General features: G+C 56.6%; 1 protein-coding gene across 2 annotated transcripts; it reads right to left on the bottom strand.

Annotated features, from left to right (window-relative positions):
- Positions 1 to 758: 758 nt before the first annotated feature.
- APOD (apolipoprotein D) lies at positions 759 to 7417 on the bottom strand. 2 transcript variants are annotated; one of them, XM_067002046.1, is made up of 5 exons: positions 7285 to 7417; positions 4629 to 4782; positions 4191 to 4312; positions 2776 to 2864; positions 759 to 1808 (listed from the first exon to the last, which is right to left on the bottom strand). In XM_067002046.1, exons 1-5 carry the CDS (start codon positions 7296 to 7298, stop codon positions 1573 to 1575), a joined length of 615 nt encoding a protein of 204 aa, XP_066858147.1. In that variant the 5' UTR covers positions 7299 to 7417; the 3' UTR covers positions 759 to 1572. The 2 variants fall into 2 exon arrangements, with proteins under 2 accessions (XP_066858147.1, XP_013041628.2); XM_013186174.3 differs by lacking the exon at positions 7285 to 7417 and adding an exon at positions 5192 to 6312.
- Between the last annotated feature and the right edge of the window lie 5182 nt (positions 7418 to 12599).

Genomic DNA, 12599 nt, shown 5'->3' with positions numbered 1-12599 from the left:
GCCTCGCGGGGCCCCGAACGCCTCACGGGGCCCCGGCCCCGCGGGACGGGAGCCGAGGGGAGGCCGAAGCCCGGGGGCGGGGAGGAACAGGGCGCTCTGCCCCCAGAACGTAACGCGGCCGCCAGCGCGGCGTGCCCCCCGTCATCCGTCCGGGCTGACGGTGTGGGGGAGCTGCGTCACTTCGTGTCACCGGGTCCTGGTGTGGAGGGATAAGGGCGTAATGCCCCTGCTGGTCGTGGTGGCTGGGGGGACTCCCTCCTGTCTCGCCCCCATTCTGCCCGTGAGGTGATGGATCCCCAAGCCGATGGCCGCAGCATCCCCACCGTTCACTCAATGGTGATGAGGTGCCAGGCACCTGCTGCATGGCGAGGGCACGGCCAGGATTTTATTCGGAGGACGTGGCACAGAAGAGGTGGCCATGGACCAGGTGGCTTCCAGCAGGCTGTCAGCCCGATGACATTTGTCCACAGCGAGCTGGAGAGCAGAAGCAACGAGTGCCCTGAGTCTCTCCTCTCCCTCCCCGGGGTGGGTTTCTTGAAGTTTCTCCCAGCACAATAAAACCCAGGTGTGTGCAAAGGCACTTTGGCTTTGTACAGGGCTTCCCAGCACTCCTACAACTGCTTACAGGGTGCCTTTTTGTACCACACCAGGACACCCCCGCAGCCAGGCCCTCCCAGGTGGGAGGCAGAAGCACAGAGGTGGGCGCCCAGCCGACAACATGCCACGCAGGCAGGAAGGCAGAGAGGGCCAGAAGCAGGTGTTTGGATTTCGTTTTAATGAGTTGCATCAGTGCTATGTGAGCAGAGCTGTAGCGGAGCCTCTGGCAGGGCAGGGGTAGAGCCAGTGGGCACACAGGAGGCAGCGAGCAGGGGAAAGCCTCGGGAGCAGAGGCCAAGCAAGCAGCCCCCACTCTTTCTGTCTGTTTACAGGTATACTCAGAGCTCTGGTAGTGCAGGACCAGCCTCGCTAGGGGCACAGGAAGACATGTACAGACACCAGGGATGGAGCAATGCTATTTTTCTGGACATTTTCAGACTTCTCAGACTTTAAAAAAGGCCAGACTCGAACCCTAGCAAGTAGATTTACTGACTTGGCAGTAGCTTCCACCTAATGCCCCGCACCAGAAAATGCGCTCGAAACGCCCAGCCCCAGGCTGCAGCACCGACCCCATGTGCTCAGACACCCTGTGCTCCCAGCAGGCCCAGAAGCATCAAAACAAGTTGTGGGTGCATGGTTCCCCCTGGGGCTAACGTTTGCACATAGCAGCTCATAACTTTCTGCATCCCCATGCTGGAGGATTTGAAGCAACAGCAGAGCTTCACGCCTGCACGTCAGGGTTTCTTTTCTGCACCCATCAGCTTTGAATCAGCCACCCTGCCAAAGTCAGGCAGAGTGAGATGAAACAGGGAACAGCAACAGAGGGAACAACAGCACGGAGTGACTCAGGGCTGGCAAACTACCATTAGCAAAGGGATTATTGCATTTCTCTGTTACAAAGAGAAATCTAATGGCTAATAACAAAAGCAACAAAGTTCATAGCTCGTCTGGTGCTGTGTGGCTGCGTGCCGGGAGTTACATGTCAGCGGGGCAGTTAAGCTGATCCGTGGGCATCATTTTCTCAGTGTCGATCTTGTAGGACTGGAGGACGCTCTTCAGGTGCTCCACGGTCTCCGGGTGCATGTCGGGAGTTCTTGACATAATCCAGGCATAGTCAACGTGGAAGAGCCAGAGGATGTTCGTGCAGGAGTACACCAGCGAATAGTTTTCGTAGTCGGTGGAGATTACCCAGTAAGGGGCAGAAGGCATGACTAGGGGAAGGAAGGGCTGGGTTACACGTGGCAGGTGACCCTCTCTGCACAGCAGATGGCTACAGCCTCACTCCCGGGCCTGTTCCCACTTCTGCTGCTGCCAAGCTGCGCAGCTGTGGTCAGCCCAGGGAGCTGTGATTTATAAAGCCCTAGCAGGACTCCTTGTTCCGCCAGAGGGACTCGAGAAAGCCATGAAGCCCTGAACTGGAAGGTCTTGCTGGGAAGTTAACGCTGTGACCTGCACAGCTTGTCCAGGCCACTGAAAAGCAGCCCAGCCCGTAGCCGTATACAGGGTGCCTGCGCGGCACGGGCTGCGGGCAGAGAGGTGCGGTGGTGCCTCCGCAGTGCCTGGGATGGACTGGCTGCTCCCGCGAGCAACACCTGCACCTCCTGTACGTGTCCTCCCATACCTCCAAATAACCACGCAAGTGCTGTCAAACAGCCAAGGGAAAGGTGCGAGGAAGTACAGTAAGAGGGGGCAGAGGGGGGATTTATTCTCGCTTTCCCAAGTGTTGCTGCAGGCAAGGTGCCATGCCATGCGGGAGGAACAAAATGCACCGTCCTTCACAGGCCCCTCTGGTACGTTACATTCACAGGGGAGGACAAAAGCAAACAAAACCGCATTATTAAAGACTATTAAAAAGGAGCTTGTAAACAGAGGCGGTGTGGGCTGGTCGCCATACCACCGTGCCCACAAAAGCAAGCCTATTCCTGCCTCCCGCACCAGCAGCCCTCTCCCTCCCCATCTGTGAAATGGCCTGGAGTGCTGGAGAGGCTGCCAGTCTCTCTCGCTTTGATTTTTTTTTATAAACACCCTCAAACCACCAACGGCTGCTCCAAGCCCCATGCCTTCGTTCTGTGGCACTGCCAAGCCCCCCGGCAGGTTCACCCCTGGCTCTGTGGCTCTGCACCACTGATGCCAGGGGAGCTGAGCCCGCTCCGTGCCAGCAGCCCCACGCAGACTTACACCAGTTGAAGCGGACACTGAGCTTGGCCGGCTCCTTCATATCCGTGTGCATGATTTCTCCTTCAACTTCGTTAACTTTGCCACTGGAACTACGGGGAGAAGGACACAGCAAGAAATAGAATTAGGTGAGCTTGAAATCACATTTAAGACTTCATGTCCAGTAAATTACTCCCCGGATGCACCAGGAGGGGCTGGGCCCTGTACCAGCTAACCCGGGGATAGCTCGCCTGCAGGGATGGGTTCAGCAGCACCCAGGACACACCAGGTCCTGGGGAAAACACTGTCCTGGGTCACACAGCCCCTGTGCCCCAGGTGCCTCTCTTTTCCTTGCTGCCTCCTCCTCGACACCAAAATCCCAGCACTGGTGCTGCTGACATTGAAGACACAGCACTGTGCAGCCTGCAGGCTCCCTCTGCCCTGCTCCGTTGCCCCGCAGTGCCCTGTGTGGTGCCAAATTTTTTATTTTATTATTTTTTTAAGGGTTGGGGGACAGAGCTCGGCCTGGTGACACTTGTCACCACTGCTTACGGGCAGTGGGAGCATGGTGCTGGGAGGAGCGGTGCAATGCGACCACGGTGGGACCCTGGCCCGAGGCACATGCTCACCGCTGTTTAGTGACCTGCATTTTTTCGAAGGCAGCACACTCATTCACACACAAATTACCTGGCCCTGCTTGGTGAGTTGGGGTTTGTTTCGCTGCAGGTGCAGAGCACTGCCCTGCTGGCAGCAGGCTCTGCCACTTGGCTGCCCGTCTTGTAATTGCATTTATTCCCCGCATGCCTCACGACCTAGACGCTGCCCCTGGGGCAGGAAACTTTCAGTTTCCTGTGAAACAGGAACACCCAAGGAGGCAGAAGCTCATGTCTCAAGAGCAGCACCCTGTGCCGCTTTGCCTAAGTCGCTTTGTATCTCCAGCTCACTTTTCCTGCATGTAAAAAAGGTGGAATGTGCGTGTGTGTGTTTGTGTGTGTGTGTGTGCATCTGCAGCCCCTGGTCCCGTTGGGATGCCCCACCTGCACCTCCCACAGGTAACCACAGCTGTTTGCTTGTCTGGTGCATCCCCAGCATGGGCGCTGAAGCAGCACTGCTGGAGAGCAGCATGGAAGCAGCTCCCTGCCAGACACAAAGCGTGTTGCTGTGGTGTTGTTGTGAAGCAGAACAAAGTCCCCACAGCATGCCAGGGAGCGCAGGGACCGCGCTTCCCTCCCTGCTCGCTCACGCGCTCATCCTGCCCCTGGCACCCCATGATACCAGGGCTTGTGGCGGAGCCAGACAGAGCAACATCCGAGCCTGTGCCTCCCCCAGCACCCCCACGCCCAGAAACAGGTGGTTTGGAGAAAAATCACCCCCAGAGAGAGCAAGAGAGGTGGTGGGAACCCCGCTAGTGCAGGCACAGCCTGCACGCGAGCACTTACAGCAGCTCCTTGTTGATCACTTTAAACTTCCCGTTCTCCTTCAGCGAGTAATTTGCCTGGATGCAGCTTCCTTTCTCGAAATTCGAGGGCAGCTTTTCTATCTCGTACCATTTTCCCAAATACTGAGAAAAGAAAGTCCAGAGAGAAGCTTTGAGCACGAGGGGCCGGAGCAGAGCACCCGGGCTCTGCTGGTGGCACGGCCGAGCCCGATCGGTTCCTAGGATCCGCGGGCACTGCAGCGGGCACTGCTCAGCGCGGGGCTGAGCGAGCACTGTACCAGGTGGAGAACGGAGGACAGGACCAGCATCACCCCACTGCCTTGGGGCTCCCAGGCTGGACCCTTCAAACCCACCCCATGCCCGGTCACTGCACCGCTGCTCCCCTGCCACCTGCGCCCCCCTTGCTGCCCGCTGTGAGGTTTCAGAAGGCGCATCACACCTTGGAGATATCGAAGTCCTCCTGCACGGGGGGGTCTGGGCACGGCCCCATGTGAAACATCTGCCCGTTCCCGAAGCCGAGGAGACCGAGCAGGACTGAGAGCCGCACTGCCGTGCCCAGCATGGCTGTGCCGGGATGCAGGTGGGAAACGGACCTGGGAAGGAGGAAAGTAGCTGAGGTGGGCCCCGAGAGGTGGCGGGAGGGACAGCACAGCTTCGTGTGCCGGGATGTTGGCAGCGCTGCGGTGTGCGGGATGGGAAGTAGGTGAGGAGCCCCGTCAGCACCAAACAAAGCACAATCCGCCCCCCCGAGGCATGCTGCGAGGAAGGAGATGGCCCCTTTTCCTGCAGCACGCCCTCCCAGCCCTGTGCCCAGGGGCACGATGCTGCATCCCCCTCCGCTGGTGCTCACCCAGCGCAGCCCCAGGGTCAGGACGCTTTCTGGACCGGCAGCTCCTCCTCAGGAGCAGTGGTAGCATTTTTCCCAAGTTTTAAAGACAAGCCCAGCCTGCCTCCAGCTGCGGGCTGCGAAGGGGCACTGCCTCTCTTCATTCGGACACGTACCTTGGCTGATGAGGTGCAGCGATGCTCTGCGGAGGGCCAGGGCTGCCAGGATCAGCTCTGTAGCGAGCTCTCCGCCTCACGGCTTTATAAGCGTGCCAGGACCATCATTATTCAGCACCAGCGCAAGCCACTCCCTGGTCCTAGACGCGTTTTGTTTTTTTGGAGGGCCGGTCAGCTGCTTTAGATCTGCAGCTGGTACGAAGCCGGAGATGGGCTGCAACTTGGCTGCTCACCCAGGCAAACAAAGGCGCCCCGTGTGTCTGTGCTCAGCTCCCCAGCTGCTCAGCTCCCTGCTGCCCAGCCGCCCGCAGCGCCCAGGAGCAGCCCCCGCCGCAGCCCTGGGTGCGGATGGCAGGGAGAGGAGAAGGACTGCCGCCCCTGAGAAAGCAGCAGCAGCTCCTGTCCCGCTCCCTCTGGCCCACGAGCAGCCACCGCCGTGCTCCCAGGGGCGATGTCTGACCCCCTGCCCCACGCAGAGCCTGGTCTGGGGGCTCCAAGTCCCCGCAGATGCTCGGGGCAGTGGCAGCGTGCTCAGGGACACACCGGTATCCCAGGGGATGCAGCAGGGGGACCAGCACCAGGGTGAAACTCCTGCCAGGAGGGGGAACGCTGGCTCCTCCACACCTACCAGGCCGTGCCAGGAGGACTGTCACAGCATGAGTTTTGTTAGGTGACACGGGCGATGGCACGTGGCCTGTAATGTGTGTTCATGGCAGGCGCCGAACCATCCCCATCCCAGTCAGCCCCGGTACACGGGGAAGACTGAGCACCGAGAGGCATCCCAGGCTCATCCGGGGAGCTGCAAGGTATTTGGCAGGTATTTTTCTAGATTTCTAAATCTCATTATGAGTGAAAGATGCCTGTGCAATTAGTTCCATGCTGACCTGACAGTTTTTCCAACAAGTGCCCACCAAATGATTTTGACAGCGGCGCAGTCATCTGTGAACGCTGCCGGTCCCGGGAGTTATGCAAGGAGAGTTGAGTAACAGGCAGGATGCTCCGTGCCTTCAATTACATTTTTTGAAATCTTATCTCTGCTGAGACTTTCACTCCATGTGTGCTCTCACATGCACCATGTGCCCTCCTCACACATACGCACACATGCTCAGGAGCCCCTGGCTGCCCAAATGATGTCCCAAGAGCCAATGTGTCCCCCCCCCCCCCCCCCGAAAAAAGGCCATCAATGGAGGGACGGGCCAGGGCAGCCCCGGGTGCCTCAAAGCAGAGCCCTGGCTGCTGGGACCTGCCTGGGGCTGGTCCCACCACCTCGAGGGGCACGTTTCTGGGCTCTGCTGGCCGTGGGGGTGCTGTGAGCCCGGCCACACAGAGCAAGGGGTCAGGGAAAAGCTGAACCTTCGGATCCCAGCTAATCGTGGGGTGGGGAGGGCTCACCTCCACCTGGCGGGCGGCTCCTGCCCGGGAGCAAAGGAGCGGAGGCACATCAAAGGGCAGGAAGCTGGAGCAGGGGTGGGAGGACAGGAAGGAGGAGAAGCCGGGGGAAACAAGGCAAGGGGGGAGCAGGAGACACGCTCCGAGCGCTTCGCACAGGAATGAGGCCTCCCCCGCATTTCTGGGTGACGAAGCAGCTGCAGGGCAGGAGCAGAGGGGAGGGTGGAGCGGGGCAGGCTCAGGGGGCGAGGCAGGTGTGGGGTGCATGGGCGCAAGGGGAGGCAGGAGTGGGTGCAGCAAGGGAAACCCTTGTTGCCATAAGCCGGAGCTGCAGACAAAACCCAGCCAGCTGAGGGCCGGGTAGGACACTCCACACCACCCCTGAAGCTCCGTCTGCAGGTGACCCCGCTTCGTGCGGAGCTGAGGTTGTCCCATCACGCACCCCACACCACCCTGAAACCAGCTCCTGGCACCTATGCGATGGAGAAGCTTTATCTGGCCAGGCCAGGGGACCTGACCCCGAGGGACAGGCTGTCTCACCACACCGTGTCCCCCAGCACCCCGCCAGGGCTGCTGCCTGCTCCTCACCACGGGGCTGCCAGCTGGGCCACAGAGAAGCCCGCGGTGGCAGCGGGCACCTGAACTTCCTGGGGGGTGTCTCCTCCTTCAAAATGCCATCTCCTCCGTCCACCTCCCCCACGTACCTGGAGAGCACCATGGCGTATGTATCATGGTGTTGGTTGTAAGCTTCAGGTGGAAGCGCTTCTCCGGGAGCAGAGGCCGTGGTGGACGTGGGGTTGGGGCCAGGCTTGTGGCAGGCAGCTCCTGGGGTGCTGTTGCAGCAGGTTGGCGGAACAGACCTGGGGTTTTCGGCAACACCAGCATCTCAGCCCTGTGATGGGATCCGATCAGGACAGCCTAGAAACTGCTCAGGCTCACACCAGCCAGAAGAGCCTCCGGTGGAGGCCCTGTGGGGCCCTGGGGCTCCGGGCGCAGCCTCTGCCCGTGGGACACCGCCAGCTCCTGCCCGGGGAGCTGCCCGCCCAGGGCTGGCCCCACGAGGAGCCTTCATCTCCCGATGGGGCCTGAGCAACCCGACCGTGTGGGGGCTGCAGAGCTGCCACCTGTGGCCGTGCTGTGACGGGCCTGGCCTCAGGGCCCTGCCTCCCGTGCCCCAGTGCTGGGGCCTCTCTGCAGGACCTTTGGTGCCAGGGCAGGGACATCCCAAGCCCGAGGCCATACTGAGTGGACAGTTCTTCCCCCTACAGAAGATGCCTTCCCTCCCTTTCTCTGCCTTTTCTCCTGCAAGTTCATTTTGGTTGTTTTTTTCTGCCTCCGCTAAAGGAAACGTGGCTTTGGGAAAGCCAAACAGGCTGAAACGTGTATGGAGACAAAAATGAGCCCGCAGGGGAAAAGGCAGAGAAAGGGAGGGCAGGTGGGAATTTTCTTCTGTTTCTAGGAGTGGCAGAAAGTGCTTTGAAATCTGTTTGTGCAAAACAGTGCAGAATTTCCAAGTACAGTTATGGTACCAAATGAAGTAGACAAGCTCTGGAAGCGTGAACTGGCCTCCGGGGCTGTGGGAACTTGGTCCAAGCAAGTGCACGAAAGATGTCGTGATCCACCTGTATACAATTAGTGAGTAGTTCTCCACCCTGGAAATTATCCAATTATATATTCAAAACACAAGAAACTAAAGAGAGGGACTTAAGAAGTTGTAAAGCTAAACAAGACATCGTTATTTGAGGGACAATCCTTGAAGAACAGGCTTTGTGGCAGGGCTCTGAGGAAGGTTCCCCTGCCTGGTCTGTACTGCTGCTGAGGTCTGGAAGGACAAGTCCCTGGGGAGAGAAGCTAGTGGGGTCCCACCTGTCTGAAAGCAGAAAAAAATGAAATAGACCAAAGAAAAATAAGGTCAGTGAGGCAAAAAACAGAGTGGGACAAGCCTCTGCATTCAGGACTACATCGCAGAGCCAGAGCTGGATCAGCAATAAAACTTTGGTCTGGCCGCACTTCACCCCGGGGATGTGCTCTCCCTAAAAACCAGAGCTCGGACAGTGCTCGATCCCAGCTTTGCAGCAAGTCCCACAAGTGCCCTGCACTAAGGTCAACTGCACACTGATAAATAAGGTCCCTTTTTGTTTGTTTGTTTTAATTATCACCTCTTACACCAGGTACCAGGCACGCCGTGCATCAGCCTGGCTTTGCTCTCGCAGAGAAGAGCAAGCAGAAAGGCGCAGCAGAAGGGGGCAGAGTAGCACCTCCGCAGGACAGGGCTGTGACAGCGGCCCCACAGCCGTGCTGGGAGTGCCGCTGGCTGCCAGTGCCGCGGCTCAGCCCAGGGTGCTGCCACCCGGGGTGCTGCCACCCTGGGGCGCCCCGAGCCAGGCAGCGCCAGCAGCCCAGGGCTCACCCCGCATGCCCCATCCAGCCCCTGGGGCTTTTATTCCTGTGTTCGTAATGCTTTTTTTGCAGTCCTTAAGCGGTCCCCAGCATACTGAAACATTTTCCAAATGCTTTAAAAAATGTCATTAAGCACACTTAGAGAGCTTCTCCTGCAGGGGAACCTTCTGTTCTCCCTGGGGAGGCACAAGGACCTGCTCGCAGCATTGCTGGGGCTGTCCAGGGGGTGCCCAAGCACGACTAGTTAACCCCCCGGCACTATTTTCTGCAGCTAGCACATATTTCAGCACCTTAGCTCAGGAATGCATTAACGCAGTTACACAATTGTATTTTCTGTAACCTATATACAACCCACGTGTTCCTCCTGATACAGGTTCATAGCACGCGGGTAGAGAATTTTAAGAGCCCCCTTTCAGAAAGACCAAGTCACATCTTTCAGCACATGCTGAAAGCACATGTCATAAAGTAAGCAGCCTAGGCGTTGGCTTTGCCCATGAATAGCTGCACTGAGGCCACGACGCCAGAGCACGCAAGCCTTACAGTGAAACACAGGGCTAAGTGTTTGCTAGGATGGAGTTTATGTTATACTGAAAATAAATAACATAAATTCAGTGGTCAGTGCTCTGACTGCGTTTCAATACATAGTTACACTTTGAAATGGCACAGAGAGACCTTTCACAGCAAGTTTCAATCAAACGAGTTAGGAGATTTTAGGAATAATTAATTCAGACAGCATTAAAGATGCTTTTATCTGTGCTTCACCCCCAGGGACACGAGCCAGGCCTGTATTTCAGTACAAACAGACTTGGAGTGAGGCAATGGATGCTTTATCCAATTACTCTGAATTTTTCCAAAAACAAGTCGTAATTTCATTCCCTGCCATGATTATTCTTACAAAATAGTTGTTATCCATGGAATAGAGCAAAAGCTTCCTAAGCCAGGCCAGAGGTACAGGAGCATCTGCGGAACTTCCCAGGGATGGGGTGAACAACCTGGGATCAGTTTCAAGCTCCTGAGTGCCTGTGCTGGCAGCCACCTCCCCTGCCTGCCCCTGCTGGGGGATCCTGCTCCTCCTGAAGGAAGCAGGCAGCTCATGCGTGGCTCAGGGGCTGGAAAAGCACCAGAGGAGAGAAAAAAGGGCCCAGACATGCACAGGGAAGGTGCTGTGCTGTGCACCCAATGCCTGAGCACCCCTGGGCAGCCAGCAAGCAGGAAGGAGAGGCAAGGACGCGGGGTGCTGGCAGACTGCTGACTGATTGCCATGGAGACTGGTTAAAGTCTCACCAGGAAAATGAGTTCTGGTGCAGCACCTGACCCCAGGAGGCAGCGTGATTGCTCTGGCAGCACTTAGGCAGCAGGAGACGATGCAGAGCTTCCCCCAGGCTGCCGTTCAGGGTCACTGGGCACATGCCCGTGGGGCAATGGTTAACCTCGGGGCCAGGTTAAAAGCAGCTCAGCAGTGCTAATGTCTGCCCTCAGCCTGGCACCTTCCCGCCCCAGGCTATAAGTGTTGAGAGGACTTTGGAAGTCCCTTGCAGCAGCCTTCACGCAGAAGGCTGCTGCCGTATTTTTTATTCTACAGCCAAAAGTAATTCAGCCTATAGAAATGGGGAGAGGTAACACTTATTCTGACATTGGTCCCAACAACAAAACGAGTCAACCAACAGCTATGCAGCGCAGTACATACTTGTTGTTTTGCCACTTTCCAGCACACTTCCAGGACAGTGGCAGAGGTGGTGCAGGTGGCGAGGGAGCTCAGCACAGGCCGAGCGAGCTGTTCAGAGCTTCGCAAGCCAGCAGCAGTGCCAGGAGCAGAACTGCTGGAGCTAGACAGAAGTCTTTGTTACAGCACTACAAAAGTCTTCACATCACAGCACTAAAACAAAACAGCTCTTACCTGATTACTTCCCAAAAGGCTCGCTCTACAGTCAAAGCAGAGATTTTCTTCAATTTCAGTCACCTGAGCTCTCTGGCTGTGTGGTGGTGAGGACAGGGTAACTGCAGTGCTCTACATATCACCTGCCAGCTCCTGCATGACAGAAATCGTACAGACAAGGGGCCAAAGCACCTGGCACAAAGCACCTGGTTTTGGTGGCGGACAGCTTTGTGGCTGGAAAGCAGTACTGCAAATCCACAGGTAGCGGGCTGGGCAGAGGCTGCTCTGTTACTGCTCTGCTTGCAGTAAGGACTGGGAGGCAAACCACCCTCAGAGAGAGGAATTAAACCACCCTGAGGGAAGTGAATTGCTGCGTGTTTGCTGTATAATGGACATGATAACCACACAGATCGCAGGCTTGGCCAAGCCCCGTGCCCGGAGCTGCCCCCTGCCCCAGCGAGGCGCTGCTGTCGGCCAGCCCACACCACCCGTGCCTGGAGCTGGGGCCGTGCTCGCAGCACAGCTCGGTGGTGCAGTCATCCTGAAGCGATGTGAAGAGCTGCTTTTTGCTATAGAGATGCTGCACGAGAAGGCACTGCATGCTGAAGATCACACAGCTTTGTGCCTCTTGGTAAGCTTCTGTCAGGGCAAAACTACTATTTCACACCATTATTTTTAGGTGAAGCCTCAGCTCTGCTACCTCCCTGAACAAGTGCTAGGGGAGAACACAATATGGCTGTATCAGCAGTACCCTCAGGCTCCCAGCTCCACTAGGAATGAATTAACTCTGGCTGGCTCCAGGCCAGGCCCTGGAGGTGGAGCTGGCTCTGTTACAAATTTTCATGCTATTTGTAGCATTTCTCCCATCCCCATTGCTCAAGTTGCCAGCTGAGAAACTTGCTGGTATTGGTTTGGGTTTGTTTCTAAGGCATTTCTCGGCATTGTGGTCACATAAGAAGCTGAAAACTCACCTTTTGAAACCCCAGCCAGAAAGACAGGTGCTGCTGTTGCCGTGTTCCTGTTTACACAGCATCACTGTGTTTGGGGCAGCCTCCAGGCCAGGAAGATGAAACCATTCCGTGTTTCCTAGGTCTTAAAGTTTGCAAAATGCGAAGGAAGTCTCCCACTTCAGGCGCACTGGGTGGCACTGTTGCAGAGCTGGGTGCAGCTGAGCCAGCATCGATCAACGCAGGGATTCAGCAGCCTTACTCACGCGTGGTGCCTGTTGTAGAGATTTTCAGTACAGCTTTCTAATCTTCATTTGACATATTACTTTTTGTTTGTTTGTTTTCCAGCTGACAATGCTATTTTTCTTTGATTTCTTTTCAAGGGCAACATCCAGCTGAATTTCTGCATGGTGGTTTAAACCCATGGCTCCAGCTAGCAGAAGCGGTGGGTAGGATGGCACGTGCATTTCCAGCTTCTGCACCCGATACCTTGAGCCTCATCTCCTTGTCAGACCAAATGAATTTCTTCTTCAAATGCTGTTTTTCCCTCAGTCAAGCAGACTGCAGGGCATATCCAACACAACACAGCTCACTTTTGGTATAGTTCACCTCCTGACTGATTCTGAAATAGTTTGAGCTCTTTCAGCCATATGAGAACAGCAAACCTAGGATGTCACCCACCTGCAGCAGTGGTAAAGACTCCTGGAGCCCAGAGGAAGAAGCATACAGTCTTACTCGCTGTGCAGCTCAGCGTACAGGTAAGGACATACAAGACTATCAACGAGGGATCTCTACA

The sequence above is a fragment of the Anser cygnoides genome, chromosome 9 (assembly GCF_040182565.1).
Source record: "Anser cygnoides isolate HZ-2024a breed goose chromosome 9, Taihu_goose_T2T_genome, whole genome shotgun sequence".
In the NCBI taxonomy this organism is placed as follows: domain Eukaryota; kingdom Metazoa; phylum Chordata; class Aves; order Anseriformes; family Anatidae; genus Anser; species Anser cygnoides.
This window is presented reverse-complemented; position numbering and strand designations above follow the sequence as displayed.